At 37.9% G+C, this 17,307-nt stretch overlaps 1 protein-coding gene across 1 annotated transcript; it reads left to right on the forward strand.

Annotated features, from left to right (window-relative positions):
* The first annotated feature begins 6,567 nt into the window (after positions 1 to 6,567).
* LOC101314464 (IST1 homolog) lies at positions 6,568 to 9,130 on the forward strand. Its single transcript, XM_004299023.1, has 6 exons — positions 6,568 to 6,763; positions 7,158 to 7,290; positions 7,402 to 7,505; positions 7,823 to 7,994; positions 8,097 to 8,237; positions 8,549 to 9,130. Exons 1-6 carry the CDS (start codon positions 6,714 to 6,716, stop codon positions 8,888 to 8,890), a joined length of 942 nt encoding a protein of 313 aa, XP_004299071.1. The 5' UTR covers positions 6,568 to 6,713; the 3' UTR covers positions 8,891 to 9,130.
* The last annotated feature ends 8,177 nt before the right edge of the window (positions 9,131 to 17,307 follow it).

A 17,307-nucleotide genomic window follows, 5' to 3' on the forward strand; every position in this document is an offset into this window, starting at 1 on the left:
AGCCCCAAATTCGAAGTAAGTAGGCAAAACGTTGTTTCTCCTCTCGGCAACCTCTAGAAACCAAAGATTTCAAGATTGCTCGTCTTCCAAAGAAACTAGAAAGGTATGTTTTGAAACCTTAAACTTTTTCAAGTTCAATAACTCGGGGAGGATAAAATCCTTTCCTCCCTTCTCCATCTCCATTCTATGCTTGGGATTTTGTGTGTGCAGGTACCAAAAATCCCGGAATTTTATTTGCGGGTCAAGAGTGTGTTTGATCACTTTTGCTTCCTTGTCCGGGTTGTGTATGATCAACCCCGACCTTTCTCCGGATTGTGTTTGATCAATCCGAGGCCTTTTCTGAATTGTGTATGATCAATTCGCGGCTTTTTCCGGATTGTGTATGATCAATCCGAAGGACAAACCATTAAAAGCATTATTTGTGACCTCTATCGAGTCTCATAACAGCTTGGTTTTGTATGCAAGAGCAACGTAACATTTTGCTCATTGAGTTTTGACGTACTCGATACCCAAGGCGAATCTTCGCTTGGTATCTGTGGAACCTTTCACTGGAAAAGATTAAACCACATATTTTGACCCCCAGGCTAAGATGCCGAGATTTCACATCTCCTGCGCTCAAAGTCTTTGACGCGCCACATCGACAAGCCTTTAATGGCAATCTGTGCAAAAAGTAATGACCACAAAGTACTGTGGAATGCACTCATGGAGCGTTTTTTGAAACGTCCATATAACTCTACTTGTTGAGTTATTAGTCAAGTGGATTGCTTACCACTTTAGTTGACTACATATTGTCGATGATCTTTGGTGGCATCATGATCCATAACCTTTAGCGGATTCGATCATCATCAAGTTCTCTAGGTCCTCCAAGTTGGTTTGGAATTACCAACGAGACTTGATTTTGATCATACATACGGGAATTGTATATATACGCTAATATGATAAATTTATTTAGGATTATCCCCTAATGTGGGGACAATAATATTGGTCATAGCAACAGCAGAAAACGTCATGCCGATGTCTAGAAAAGAGGGGGAGGTGTCGCCGGCTCTAATAGCGACACTCCCGGTCTAGACACCATTTTGTCAAAACTACTCACGTCAGCTCATGACAATGCAACCGTTGTGGATCTTCGGATCACTGGTTCAAGATTGTCAAGCTCCTTCAGATTATGAATGCATACAAAAAGTACGAAAAATCAACAGCTCTAGCTACCCCTGACTTTGATGTCATTGGCTAGACATTGATTTTCTTTCCAAGCTATATGTAATAAGACATCGTATCGATGTCCTTTGTTTATTTGAGACCTCGATATATACTCACATTAGCAATAATGAATGCCTTGGGAATTTTTTCGAAGTGAAACTATTCTCCTCTTATGGTTCATATTGATTTACCAAAAAGATGTATATTCTTACATCGTCCTTAGAGACATGGCATATTGTGCGGATTTTGGTCCCTTCTTTTGAAGGTGACTCATGGCACTACATCCTCAAAGAGGATCGCCCACGTGTCTCCGGTTAAGTCTTCTACCCTATAGCGGATTTTCTATCATCAATTGTTCAACTAGGCTCATCCAAGCTCAGTGTGATGTCTTAGAATTGTCTGAAATTAAGGAGATGTGGTTTCAAGTGTGCCTCGCACTACCGACCCTCCACGGACATGTCTGGTCATACTGACTTGGAGTTACCGAAAGCTTTTAATTTTGGATCCCCCTACGCTATTAAACCAATTGCCGTCTTGCAAAAGACGTTGAAGACTTATCAAAAACCGGAAAATTATCATCATGATCTAATCCTCTAGGTCCTCTGAGTTAGTTTATGTTCATGTCAGGGAGCTTTTGCTAACTAGTCATGGAGTTTACGACCTTAGAATGACCGAAAGGACTTGGCTTTGATCATACACACGTCACTTGTGGCTAAGGCAAAAGCCTACACGCCACTTGCAAGCTTCACAGCTTCGCACATGCCAATTCTGCGAAAAACAGCAATCTGTCCCTTCTGGATAGTCAACTTCGTTTGAGCTTTGTGAACAGCTCCGGACGAACCAGACAGTGAGCTTTATATCATTGGAAAGCTCTATGAGTCCAGTTTTTTTAGAACTTTTCGCGGTTCGTCCATATCTATTTTAACGAGGAAGTTATGGCTGTTTTAGTACGCAAAGGTCATTCTGCGCGGAAATTTTTATGCACTCTCGGGATTGCAGCTTTTCGTAGCTTCTTTCAATCCTTCTAAATGGTTTAAGTGGAACTATTAACTAGCCTATCTACTCCTTCTTGTAGATATGTCTCATCGAGACATTGAGTGCTTCGCAGATAGTGGAACTATCCACAACATTCTAAGGAACCGGCAACTATCTTTGGATTTTATGCCTTTGTAAATCTTCTGTGACTACAATGATTGAATCATACCGGTCATTCAAGGACGCAGTTTAGCTTAAATCTTGATGCCTCATGACACCATGATCAATGTCACAGATACCCTCTATGCATTGAGAGGCAATCGAACCATATTGAGCTTTAAAGACATTCCTGCTAATAGTTTTCATTTGAAAACACATTGTGAGAATGAACAAGAATTCTTTTGTGTATACCTTCTCATGAATGCGGACTGAAGCGCATCTTGGAGAAATTCATGAGTCAATCTAGTAGACTGTATGTCACTATGATTTGAATATCGAATCCCATGTTGTCACCAAACATGATATTTGGGACACTGACTCATATAGGCTTTGGTTTGACCAAATTGGTCAACCTGGAAGAGATATAATGGTCCAAATTTTGAGAAATTCTCATGGACATCCATTCTTCCGCTCAAAACGAAGACATTCGAGATCTAGCATCACCATGAAGCATAGTGGTGACCCGGGGGACATTGACGTCACCCAAACACGACTCCAACTTCTTTGAGGTCGTCCGGTCAATTCCTCAAGCAATTGAGGTGCACCGGTCTTCCCTCGATGTCGCATTGACCCCCTGCAATGCTCATTCCTCGTTTTGAAAGCCTATTCTTTAGCTAAATTAGGAGTGAGACCCTCCTACGCTAAATGACACAAAAGTGAACATTCTATTCTTACATCAAACTATGTAGATAGATACAACCAACTTGCGGACACCTTTTATGCTTTATGGTGTTGGTTGAAGTGTTAGCGCACTGGTCACGTGTTACACTATTATCTACTGTTTATGCTGCTTATACTTCTACGGGCTCACTACCCATTCTTTAAAGAAATTTATCGGGATGTAAGTTGAAGTGTCATGTACCCCATGTTCACACGCAATACGGTCTCACCGAGACTACGACTAAGCAACTTTAGCTTGTCGCTTGAATATTATTGATGCGCACCAATTTTTCTATTGCGTCTTGGGGCTATGCAATATTTGCATGCAGCTTTATTATTCATCTACGACCCACCATCATTGAATATTTTTGTACTACAGCTTGTGACTGTGTATCCTTGAGCTCAAACAAGATTGAAACGGATCTCCAATCCTTGAGCTCGGCTAGATGTTATTTCTAGGTGCCAAATCGCATTGCCACTACGTACAATGATGGGTCATTTGAGATGAATAAGTATTTAGGTTGGATCTGAACCTCTACCTATAAATCCGCATATGTAGAAACCTTGTCAGACAATCTCATTCACCGCTAAATTGCGGATTGTCACTTTGATGAGACAATATTCCCGCCGTTAGGGGGAGATAAGAACACAAGTGTTCAAGTGGAACGACGTGAATTGTCGTGGTTTGTTCCTACTAAGTCTCATCTTGATCCCAAATGCTTAAAGTGTTAACGTGACGAGATCACATGCTGCAAATATGTCTGCAAGGATTGATGTCCTACAAAAGGATATGGTGCGACCAAAAGGTGTTGGTCTTGACGCCATCACCATGGATGGTGATACAGTGACGCCATATAGTGGCAAAATTGGTGTCACGAGGCCGTGTGGCTCCCCAAAAGGAGGGAGACTCTTAGGTTCGATACTTTCTCGCACTAGGAAGAAAACGAGCTTGGCACAACCTGATCTATTGATCAGTGATACTCAAATCCGTCTCATGAAGTCTGAATTGTGATTATCTTTGGGGGACGCCTCAACGTCAAATCCAATCCATATAGAGATCTCTACAAGTATTACACTAGTGTACATGAGGACATGAGATAATGAGTCTACTATCGAACCACCATTCGTTGATGGATATCAACTTAGTTGATTGGCCTAACGGAAAGATGCGATCCAACATTAACAAAGAGATAGGTCCTTGGGTAGGTGATGCCGACACCGCAAGCTAAACCCTATCAACTATACCTTTGTTAGATAGCGTAGTGAGAACAAGAGCTTAGACTCACCTTATGGGGCGGGTCTCTCACGAACACGCACTGAGATCGACTACGATGAGATATGCTCTCGTAATGGATGTCATTGAACTCCACTACTTTGTCAGTTTGGTAGTTTCCGAATAACTGAACATGCAGCCTATGAATGTGGTCATAATAACATCTCTACGGGATCAGAGATATGCATGAAGGTCTTGAATAGACTTCATTCATCCAAATCAAGTGGCTTCAGACCACAGGAGCATGTGTTTGCTAAATGTATTGAAACGCACATGGACTCTACTTGATTTGGAAGGGATATGGTGAATTATGCATTTGCGTGTTCATTCCGGATTTACATGGACTCTTGATGGATCAAGAGATGCCAATATGTATCAACATCCGAAGAAAAAGATCTTGGGAAGACACGGTCTCGATAAGACACTCGATGACTGTACTGATGATGATTTTTCATCAATCGGCTTAGGCGCTCTAACGAAAGTGAGGCCTACATATACTCCCATGATTAGTTAAAGTCTTTACTCTAAAGAGAGATCCGTTGTTTTGTCTAAAGCAAGATGACAAATATGTGTTAAGAGATGGAGTTCTCATCTAAGTACAATTAGACGCATCAATGTACTCAACACAATACGAAAGACTTGACATCTCATTCGTTATGAAAAGTTGTAAAGCTAAATGTAGCTATGCGCCCACACAACGCCAATGTAATGGCAGTAACTCATTTTTCAATACTTAATGGTATGAAAGGTTGAGGCTTATTCTATCCCTACATAAGAAAGACACATCAATAGCGAAATCAGAATCTGCCAAGTTTCGTAGCTCAACTTCCACAGGACCTACAGGAAACCTCACTCACTGGAAAATGGTGAAATTGGTACCATTGGAAAGATCTATGTGTCTACTTTCCAGGGACACCAACCATTTGATCATACCTATCATATTGAGTGAGTTATGGCCGTTTTCGTAAAGTAGGACGAATCTGTCCGAGAATCTGATTTTGGCAAAACAGTCAACTTCAACGGGACTTTGTGAATAGCTCCTGACGAACCAGAACGTGTGTAATATACAGTTGGAAAGCTAAATGAGTCTAGTTTCCAAAACCATTTACGGTTCGTTCATATGTATTTCCTAGAGGAAGTTACGACTGTTCTAGTAACTGAAGGTCATGCTGCGCGGAAATCTAATTTCCTGCACGAACTTATGTTTTGAGTTCACAAGCGGCTTTCTCTTCAAGATCTAAGTGTAAAAGATCATTTGAGGACAATACGGCATGATTTAGTTAATCATTGCGTAATGCCACATTTGAAGACATGTTAAAGAGCATTGATATGCTAAGTTGTTGAAATTTCCGTGATTAGTAATAATCAAGAAGAGCCCTATGATTGATGTAAAGATCAGGGGGCGGTGCGAACTTCAGGGGGAGTCTAGCACATACATACATGTCACTATCAAATGTGAAGGGTGCGTTGTACTCTTTTTCTCCTACGATCAAGGTTCAGTTTTTCTCCCATAGGATTTTTGTGACTTGACGAGGTTTTTGACGAGGCAACAGATCAGCACCATCGGCATATTAGCGCGCGGCACAAGGGGGAGTGTTCTAGGATATTCTGTATCTTTCTTGATATTCTTTATGTGCGCCTTGGCCTTATGCCAATAGGATATGTAGTTTAACTAGATCTATGTATTCATATCCTTACCATATTGGTATTGTGTAATTCCTTATATAAATGACTCCTATCAATGAATAAGATGATGATTCTCTTACTATCTCTCTTTCTCTACACTTTATACTTCATCAAATTCCTTATTTTTGTTTAAATTTCCACAACAGAGACTAATGCAGAAGTGAATTTAAGAATGGGATAACAATCCATTCTCATTTCGTCCCATATGTTGTAGGAAAGTAATGATGGTTAATATCTACTCACTATTCACATTTGTCCTTAAATTTGTACTCCTAAAGTTCTGAGACCCATAGAATGTGTGACTTTCCTAAAAAAAAAAAAAGAAAGTTCTGAGACCCATTAAGACTCGATTTTGTGTGGTTGACACTAGATTTAGAGCTGGTACCCAACCCGCACAAGATTGTCAAGTGCTGAGTTCGTGATGGGTCTCTGGATTTTAACATTTTTATTAAAATTCTGAAATGTAAATGTAAAAATGTAAAGTTGTAGAGAGGTAAAAGTTAAAACTTAGGGGTTACATGATAACGTAAAATTCAAGACAGCGAAACCACACAGGAGAGACCATCGGGTTTCAAGAACAGAGTAGTTGAGTTTCTGCGATCGTTACCCAGAAACCTTACAGAAATCTAGTAGAGCTTCAGTTCAGCGATCAAAGATCACCTGTGAGAGAGGCTTCATTGTCTTCACATAGGCATCCATGTCTCTGTTGAACCAGCTCTTCAATAGAGGCGTTTTCGGCACAAAATGGTGGGTCTTGGCTTTGGCCTCTATTTGATCCCTATCAATAAGCGTCTCTTTTGTTTTGATCGATTTGATCATCTGGGTTTTCTAGTTCTTGGTCATATTTGATTGAATTGCTATCACTTTGTGTCGGTCAACTTATACTTGGAACCCACTGTTCAGTTTTATAGTTCAATTTGTGAGGCGTGCCTTGTTTCTGTGAGATCCCCAATACAGTCTAGTACACTTTATTGATTTAGTTCTACTGCTGTAAGTGAATTTTGGCTCTAGATATTCATTGTCTTTAGTAATTGGTTGTTTGAGCTGAATGTGGTTATCGAATTGGGAGGCTTGGAGCCAAATTTGTTGTATTTTGCGTTGTTCTTGTTGTAGATTTTTGATATTGATGATTTGTTTGTAGCAAAACATGTTTGCACATGTCGATTTCGCGTATTAAGTTGCTGCAAAACAAGAGAGATATGCAGCTCAAACATATGCGCAAGGAGATTGCTCAATTTTTGCAGGCTGGCCAAGAACCAATAGCTCGAATTCGGGTACAAGTTTCAAGTTGTATGGAAAATTGTGTGTCTATTTGCTTAGATTACTTTGTGCTTGAATTGTGATTGATAATGTTGTTGAAGAATGAACGTTTGATAATTTATTAGGTGGAGCATGTTATACGAGAGCAAAACATATGGGCTGCTTATGAGATATTGGAGCTTTTCTGTGAATTTATCCTTGCACGAGTTCCCATTATTGAAAGCCAAAAGTAAGTCCTTGATCTGTGGTAGTGGTAGTTTTTTTCTGTTTTATAGAAAGCTGATGTACTGGGAGCTCCTTTGTCGATTATGAACAAATAAATCACTTATGCATTACTATTCACTTATAAAGACTTTGGAGAAACTTGTGTAGAAGACAAGAATATAAATATATAATGGGATTTGAAAACAGTTTTGGCATTGTTAGAATTAATTTCAACCAGAATGAATATTTGAAGCCTGCTGTATCTGCTAACTTGCATATCATTATAATGTGCTTATTGCCATTGGCACTCAAGTTTTGGCACGACTTTTCTCCTTATTACAGGGATTGTCCGCCAGAATTACGAGAGGCTATTTCAAGCATAATATTTTCTGCCCCAAGATGTTCAGAAGTTCCAGATTTATTGCAGATCAAGAATTTATTCACAGCAAAATATGGGAAGGAATTTATAGCAGCTGCATCTGAGCTGCGTCCTGATTCTGGTGTCAACCGAACTGTTAAGTGTTTATTTTGGATATGCAAGTTTGAATTGTAAAGAAACATACATTACAATAGTCAGAGGACTCATACTTTTTCATATATTATATGATTTGTGCAGATAATTGAAAAGCTGTCGGTGAGTGCTCCCTCTGGAGAGGAAAGGCTCAAGGTATTGAAGGAAATTGCACAAGAGTACAATCTGAATTGGGATTCTTCTAGCTCTGAAGCAGAGTTCAGTAGGAAACATGAAGATCTACTGGTACAATTTCAATTATGTTATTTCTATATATTAGTTGTAGCTTAAAGTTCTGATATTGTTTGGTTGTTCAGAATCATGACCAGATTATGTTATCGTTCCTTGGTTTTGATTTGGCACAAATCAACAGTATACCTTATATTATTATTATACGAGTTCAGTGTTATAACAGGGACTGCTCATGAAATTTTGAAATAGCATCTGGGACTAGCAGACATCTTGTAATGACATTGTGAAATTAGAAATTTACTTCAATTTTTTTTCTCTCTGTCATTTCCACTGATTAAAACTGGACCCTTCATCGTTATATGTAGGGTGGATCCAAGCACATAAGTGGTGGAGCTGCACTGCCTTCTCGAGCTCCTGCAAAACAAGTGTCTTTTAGTCCTCCACCTTCTAATGGTGCACATTATACTCAGCCCACAAAGATTAAACCAGAACCTCAACACATCATTCCAGCTCCAAGATCTTTAATTCAGACACATGTTTCAAGTACCAATGAGATTCAGCCGTCAATTAATAATGATGCAGGACCAGTTAGAGAAACAAGACCACAATCATCTGAGATCCTGGAGAAAGCTCGTGCTGCCATTGCCTCTGCTGAACGTGCATCCGCTGCTGCCCGTTCAGCTGCTGAGCTGGTTAAGTCGTTATAGTACTCAAATTGATCATTTGATCCCAGTGCACAAGAGGCAGAAAAACGCATGTTACTTTGGTAACACCCTTTCAAACTGTCTTCAAAGGATGTGGTAAAGGGTACACGGTACTGGACTACTGGTGAACATGATTTGTATATCTTGTATTATGCGATGGTGAAGAGCTCGCATGTTTTCATATTTTCTAACATTAATCAACAGTTACTGCAACCTATATTCTACAACTTCTTTTGTGTTTCACGATCAAGTACCATTATGTCTAACACTATCAGGCGGCTTGAGCCATATGTTCAGAATCATGGAACCCTAAACTTATATTATTATGTTCACAAAGAAACTAAAATTTATTTTACTTGCAAAGCAAGATGACATTTTAAGATTAATATAGAAACCAACATGATTTACCTAGCCATGCCTGCTCGTTAATTAACGGATGTTCATGATTGACGAATAATCTCTTCCTCCAAATGTCTTCATTATCTGTTTCCATCTGCAGTGGTAAAGGCTGTACTTTGTTTTTTTAAAAGGTGGGCGGCCCGGCCCGTCTAGGCCCACATGACCTACATCCACCTAGCCGCGTCTCGGGTCCGCCTAGCCCGCACAGGCTCGCTTTGGCTTTTTTTATTATTATTTTATTTTATATTTTCAGACTTGTTCAAGGAAAACCGATCATCAATGGGTATTACAGTAGGAGCGAGCTCTGGTCATGGCGGTTATGACCGTTTTCAATTCTACCCTCGATTCTCAACTACCAACCAGAACGACCAGCCCTTATCCAAACTCGATCAGATTATCTTACCTCCAACAATACTACAACTCCTTCGATTCCAACGCCGCCCCGGTTAAGCCCCACGGAATAGGAACAACAATATTAAGAAGAAGATGAGTAAGAATACGAATGGGTCGAGCTGCAGCACCTCCGATATTATTCTACGCTTGATGGATGGCCAGCTCTGAGTCGCTGAAATAGCAGCTGCATCTGACAATGGCATGCGCATGTACGCTTCTCTCAGCAACGATGGCTCCGACTCCGACGCAGCTCTCGACTTACAGGCCCTATTATAGCTCAGAGTGACAGTCTGAACCATTGTGTATCTAAAATCCTAAATTAATAACAATTTCACCTCACTACATTAATTACTTTATGTGCTGTATATGAAGAGTATGGTTTACATGGACTTGCTTTCTGTTCATGATTTGATATGTGTGCGTAATGGGTTCTAACTCTTGAGGAGCTTAAGAAGCATTCTCTTTTACAACAGTAGCTTAATTGTTTCTTGCATGATGAAAAAATGGAATATATTGATCAGTAACTCTGGTTTTTCCATATATATTAAACAGCCAGTGTAACTGATGAATATATTCTATTTTTTCATCATGCAAGAAACAATTAAGCTACTATTGTAAAAGATATATATACATGCGGTAATAGTTCCTATATAGAACGGGACACTGTTTTTTAAAATTAAAGTGTGTGACTTCTTATTTGACTCATTTTTAGGTCACATCTCCACTATTCATTGTATAGAACATAGTGTGTAGATTATTATTGCAAAGTTTCATTCAATTTAGAGAATCATATGAGCTTCCGTAATCACGATTTACACGAACGATTCATTTTTGACATATTTTGGTTTGTTAATTCACATAAACTAATTCGACACCCAAATGATATCCAAATTAAATAAAACTTTGCATAAATGATCTACACAATATGTTCTAGACACTAAACGGTAGAGATGTGAAAATATGACCTAAAAGTGAGAAAATAAGGAGTCCCACACTTTAATTTTAAAACGGTGTCCTGCTCTGGATATGAATTGCGGTAATATTAGAATTACCAAAAACACTATTTCTAATTACCAAAGACACATCAGTAACATGAAATAACAAACCCTCTTGGGTTATATATAGGAAAATTAAACGAGAGAAAACCCGGCCAGTCTATTATATATTGACTTGCTCGATCACAGCCTCAGAGATGGATCGATCGGAGCAGATAGTAAAAACCAAAACATTCTTGTTTGCTTTCCCAGAGATCAAGTACTCCGATCTTCACGACACTGGCATGCACGACAGGCCAGAGAGAGAACCCTAGCAAAAAGCTGTAGCTATTAGCTAGGTTTGTATATAAGAGATCCCTGTTGCAAGCCCTAGGGAGCTATAGGAAGCTAGCTAGGTTTCATTTTCAGAGATGTATTGTTATCATGCTCGCTGGCAATATATGGAGGCAGAGACAAGTTTACATTACCTGATGTAGACTTGTAAAAAGAAAATATAGTCACACTTCTCAACGATATGATATTCATATACCTGGCTCTTCTGATACAACCAAAAAACCACGTCTGTTTCACAAAGGACACTCGTATTCTCATGAATGAAACTTCAGCAAACTCTTCTCAGAGCCAGAGGCACACTAGCTAGAGCCGTACTTGTGCTATATTCACTGTGCCCTGCAGCTACCCGAGAGAGAGAGAGAGAGAGAGAGAGAGCTTTGTTTGTGTGACAAAGATGTAACAAGGATTATTTCCAGGAGGAGAGAACTGAACTAGTAATAAAGACAGAGACGAAGTTAACAGGACCAAAAAAGAGAACCTGGTGTGAATCATAACATTGCCATAACAGGGGATCAACCGCGTGATATCTAACACACTTAACAAAACCAGAAAACTAATTGATATTGTGCATGAAACGTCATTTTCCATCTCAAATTTCGTTTTAGAACGCACCCTTTCCATTCGTTGTTTCACACCCTAAATTTTTTGTGGCTTCAACCGATCGATACATTCTTCGTCTATATTACTTGGTAAAACTATAGGGAAGAAAATAGAAGGTAAAAATCATATCAATTAATTGGAGTATACATAATTAGAACCTTACCTAAAGTACCCAACACCTGAAATATATGCGGTATATAACCAAAAGATCAATTACCCTCCATGCAAGGATCCATAACACCTATCATATAGAATCATAATCTCCGTGACGGTAATTTTCTTTAGAATTAAATTCAGTTTACCCCATGAGGTTTGGGAATAACTTCATGTTAATCCCTATACTTTCAATTTCATCAGTTTACCCCTTAAACTTTTGAATTTTCCTCAAGCGTAACCAAATGTCCTATATTCTGTCCAAATCGGACGTTAACTGCTGATAATTTTAACTTTAACTGTGAGACCAGTATCTAGAATTTGGGCAAATCGGACCTTATATGTCCAAATTTGACCTTAACTGCTGATAATTAAAGGTCAATTCAAACGGAATATGAGAATTTGGGCACGGCAGACAGAAATTGAAGAGTTCAAGGGGTAAACTGATGAAAATAAAAGTGTATGGACTAACATGAAGTCACCCTCAAACCACAAGGGGGTAAACTAAATTTAATTCTTTTCTTTATGTTTTGTTTTCTTTAACCTTTCATTATAAAGAGATTAGGTCATTGTGCATCTAGAATTGTAAAGAAGAAAAATTAACAAAAGAACTGAGTTGAATTTCCATTGGTCTAAGTAGGTTTGTCAATTACCCTAAAGCTGGTTGTTTATATAACACGAAGGAATATGCCCTAGCAATTAGTCGTCAATTTTACTGCTGAATGCCATTAATCAACGCCAGGTTAATATTATGAGATAGAGAGATAACTAATTAGCAAAACAATCTAATTAGCAGAACTCTGAAACGCCTAGTGAGATAGCTAGTGATCGATGATTATTAATTAGCGGTGAATAATAAGCTACAAAATATGTTTAATTATCAAACTACACTAGCTTTAGAAATGTTAGACGTTAATATATTAATTTGCAACTTGTTTTTCTTTTTTTTTTTTTTTGATACGACACTAAACTTGTTTTTCTTATTTTATTGTTTTTATGAATATGGATAGTACGTGATATATCTCTTTGATCAGTTTTGGCTTTAGAACAGTGGGTGTACTATAGAACATTAATACATTATACTGCATGCAGCTCCAATTATCCATGATCAATCCCTCTCTTTTTCTCTGTTTCTCTGTTTCTCTGCCCCAATCTTTGTCAACCAACAATATATACAGTGATCAGTTCACAGTCTCTCTCTCGTACCTTTCTTTTCCTTCATATCTCTCTCTCTCTATGTCGATCCCTTTGATAATCGTCTTGGGATCGCGCCGAGAGTACTTGCACTCGCTCCATGAATTACTAATCATCATTAACCTAATTAAGCAGGATTATTTGCAGCTTAATACACACTGTGATTGATAATTGTGAAATTCCAAACAGTGAGGCTAGTTGGGGCATGCCGTGCATTTCACAGATGAATGCTTACTCTTTTTCCTGTATAGAGCTAGGTAGCTGTGTTCGGCTTTTAGTTGTCAGTGAATAGTAACCAAAAACCGATGCTAGAATTAAAGATGCAAATCCAATCAAATCAATGTCCCTCATCGACGTTTTCTCCTTGTTTTTTTCTTGTACATTTATGGTAGGCCTGTGGTTCTTCACTTATTACTAATTGAATGCCTGAACGTCTAGATCTGACCTAGTTTTTGATTCGCTCTGTAAAGGTGAAGATTTTGAGGCCGAGTTTTATAATTATTTGGGTTCTTCTTTTGTTTTTTCTTTTCTTCTTCTTCTTCTTCTTCGATATTCTTCTTCTTCATCTTCTTCTTTATCTTCTGTTCTCTTAAGCAGCTGATGAAAACCTGGGAAAGATGAACATATATATGTAGCTGTATTGCTGTACCAGTACTGTTAATGAGCTTCAGCAAGAATAGAAGATCAGTATTAATTTTACCAAAGGAAAAAAAAAGAGAAAGAATATAGAAGAACGATAATCCAGTATAGTAAAAACATACATATATAATGACAATCATTAATCTCAAAGTAATGATCGATATACTAAAACTGGATCTCTGCTATGTCCTATCTCTTCTTCATCAAAAGAATAGATTCAAATAAATGAACTGTGAAAGATCTTCAGTTATACGGTGGGTCCAGATAGAGTAGCAAGGTTTTTATATATAACTCAAAAACCAGAAAAGGATAAGTATGCAGGAGCTAGCTATTCAACTAGGATGGTCCTGGTTCGAATCAGATTGATGTAGTTCCCATGAGTTTAACAGACTGATTTGATTTTACACATATAAACAGCTGCTAGCTAGCTGCTTAATGAAATTATTATGAAAGGAACACACTCTGAAACATTTTTGTGGCGCTAGCTATTCCTGTAGATGTTCCAGTCCAGCTTAACCTAATCTAACCTGACCTAAACTATGAATATATGTGCATCAGGTTTTAGTCCGGATCGAGGTTTATATATATTTATAATTTTGTGGCCGGTGTAGCTAGATAGCTGTGGCTAGGGTTTATGAGAGCCAGCCGCTTTCATTGGTCTGCGTCTCTCGTCTAGCTAGCTCCTGCTCCTCTCTCTCCACCTCTCTCTATTGCACTTCAGCAATCACTTCAAGTTGCAGTTTTGAGCACCTGAAAGCCCTAACTCTGGTCTAATTACTATTTCCTTCAGCAGACTTAGATGTTCGAAATTCGTAACCAAACCGCTGAGATCTAATTAAATTCTTGTTTTCTACATACGAAGGAAGACAGTATATATATGTACAAGTATACATGTATCCAAATATCCAATGGCTAGGGCTTTACTTTCCAGTAAACTCATTCTCTCTTCTTTTGGACGCTAGCTGTTTTTGTCCAAGCTAAGTACTAATTACTTTTGTATCTTCATTAAACTCGAATTAAAAGGTTATTATGTGGCCTTTTATTACAGTTATCTGTTGCATGTATTAAATGATATCTGTTCTTCTCAGTCGTTTTGGCATATAATATATATATGATTCTCAAATGTTAGTTCATTGTGTTCATCAACAATTCAAGGCCAATATAGCATGCTTAAAATATTTCACGTTTTTAGTTGAAATTTATCGACGACAAAATAATTGATCATGATTCTGATGCCCAAATAATCAGACCTTCGCTTTTTGGGTGACCTTCAGTTTACTCCCTGTGTTTTTCCATGTCTGGCAAGTATATTGCACTCCACCTGCAGCTTGTACCTACACGTCCTTATTTTCTTGCTACATCTTAATTAAAAAATAATAATAAACAAAAATAATTACTCTAAATTTTTATACATAACAACATTTTATCAGTACGTTGCTTTTATTAACAACATTTTTAATAAGACTTTTATAGACTAAGTAAGCAGTACACAAGCGAAGCACCTTCAGGGTCGTTAAAAAGCAACGTTCCACAAAGTTTCATATCCTACACTAACATAGACTAATTAACCTACATGGTAATCTTTCACGGACAAAAATGTCCAAGTTTCTTAGGAAAATTGTATAGTACATACCCGTATGTGTTACCTACATTTACAAATGTGACAACATATTTGTAGTCAAAGTGGTAATGTTGAGTCATATTATTTGTAATCTTATTCTAATAATTGTAATTATAAAATGTACAACTATTTTACAAGTTTTTGAACAAATTGTTCTTATAGTTGTAATTTTGTTTGATTTCATGTAGATAGTGTAAATAAATTTGGTAAATTTGTTCTCAATGTTGTAATGTGATTCATAACATTATAATTTTTTTTCAAGTACATATAAAATAAAAATAGAATATACATCCTAGTACCATAGCTTGTCTCAAGTTCTTAAACCTAATTTATGTTTCCCATGCATATAGTCATATAGATGAAATGTGTTGAGGTTTATGAGGTGTATATACGTAATAAAGGTAATTTATGAATCTTAAACTTGTGCAACAGTGCTTCTATGAATCACGCACGTTATAGTTTCTTGCTTATACTACAATTCCATGATTGACAACTGAAAGTTAGTTGAATGATTTGTTTCCCTAAAAGGCGGAGTTTTCACTCTTGGATGAGCTTATATACTTAAATGTGGGCTCCAATTCCCAATGATATTATTTGCTTTGCTTTAGATTGAATAGGTTATACCGGAATTTCTTGCCGGATTTCTTATGTAAGCGTTGCAATTAGCTATGGCCAATTGACTAATTAATTACTGAATAACAATCAACTTCTATTGAAAAAGTTTCCTTAGTCTTGAAGAGCTAGCCTAAATGTTGTTTAGATCGACTTGAAGAGCCTCAATGTTTATATGCATGCTCAGTGAATGAAATTATACTTAAGATCATCAGATAATCAATCTAAACAAGAAAAATTGAAGAACCACCGAGCATAATTGATTAAAGGACTTATGATCAATAAATTAAACTCAAGAACATTTTGATAAAAACTCAAGAATTGTGATCGATAATTAGACGTTAATCGGTCTATTTTCTAAACTTGAAGAGGTGAAACGTTTTAATCTAAAAGTTTTGTGAAAAAATTTAGAGATGATCTTCGCAGTATGATTGAAGGGGGCAGTTAATTTGCATATATATAGTTATTGACCTTCACAACATGATCGAAAGGGGGCAGCTAATTTGCATATATTATTACTAACCGTATATTAGATAGGTAGGAAGAGTTATATTACCAGCTAAATTATTTCAGTATACATGTATGCATGAGTAGAATACTATACGATTGTCTTTACTCTTCTCTTCTCCTCTCTTCACTTCTGAATAGGGCGAGTCTGAACTCTGAAACAATTCAATTATGTGCACTGTGGGGTGATACAAGCGCGTTGGAGTTTGGAGTCTCTGGAGGGAGAATTTGCAAAGTGGATCTAGCAGACACTAAAATATACTTTGATTGTTTTCCTGGTGGTGTGTGTGAAGAAGTTTGCAGGAAAAAGTAACAATGGAATTGTGAGTTATCAGCAGGTCATTGCCCCCTACAGTGCAAGCATGGTGTGACACAGTGACTTACATAAATATATGACCCAGCAAAACCAGAAGATCCCCAATTTTGGGCGCAGAGGAGACTAGAAAGACAGAGAAAGAGAGAGACCCTCTTTCTTCTTACGGTTAGATAGGTGAATCCAATTCTAAATACTATTGAATGCTCCACAGGAAAAAGTCATATGAAATCAAGTCATGGAAGGCAAAGGTTAAAATATTCAAATATAGCATGCAAAACGAACTGGAAATGCCAAAAGGGGTTGGGAACTTTCAGTTCGTTTCTAACTGGCAGTCCCTTTCTAGTTCCCCCCTCTTTTCCCTTTCAGAGTTGGGAGTATACACAGCTGCTTACACAAGTCACAACATACACAAGAAACCCAACTACGCCCTCTTCCAAAAATCCCCACAGCTTGAAGCCAAACTTGCTGAGCCTGTCCATGACCTCTAAAGCTGCTGTCCCTTAGTCCAGTCCTTCCTGTAGAGAAACACCAAAACTCAATCTCTCTCGCTCTCATCTTCTTCTTCTTCTTCTTGCATTTTCATGACCCCATTTTGTCACCTTCTTTTGCGTCTCTCATCTCTCCCTTTCAATTCTGCGTGGCGTGTCACCAAACACCC

Source organism: Fragaria vesca, linkage group LG5 (genome assembly GCF_000184155.1).
Source record: "Fragaria vesca subsp. vesca linkage group LG5, FraVesHawaii_1.0, whole genome shotgun sequence".
NCBI classification, from domain to species: domain Eukaryota; kingdom Viridiplantae; phylum Streptophyta; class Magnoliopsida; order Rosales; family Rosaceae; genus Fragaria; species Fragaria vesca.

What these genes read in the sequence shown, in the direction of transcription:
- LOC101314464 (XM_004299023.1), top strand. Translation starts at nt 6,714, where the DNA reads ATGTCTCTGTTGAACCAGCTCTTCAATAGAGGCGTTTTCGGCACAAAA. An exon ending in CCCATTATTGAAAGCCAAAA is followed by an intron (nt 7,506 to 7,822) that starts GTAAGTCCTTGA and finishes TCCTTATTACAG; the next exon opens with GGATTGTCCGCCAGAATTAC. An exon ending in ATTCTGGTGTCAACCGAACT is followed by an intron (nt 7,995 to 8,096) that starts GTTAAGTGTTTA and finishes TGATTTGTGCAG; the next exon opens with ATAATTGAAAAGCTGTCGGT.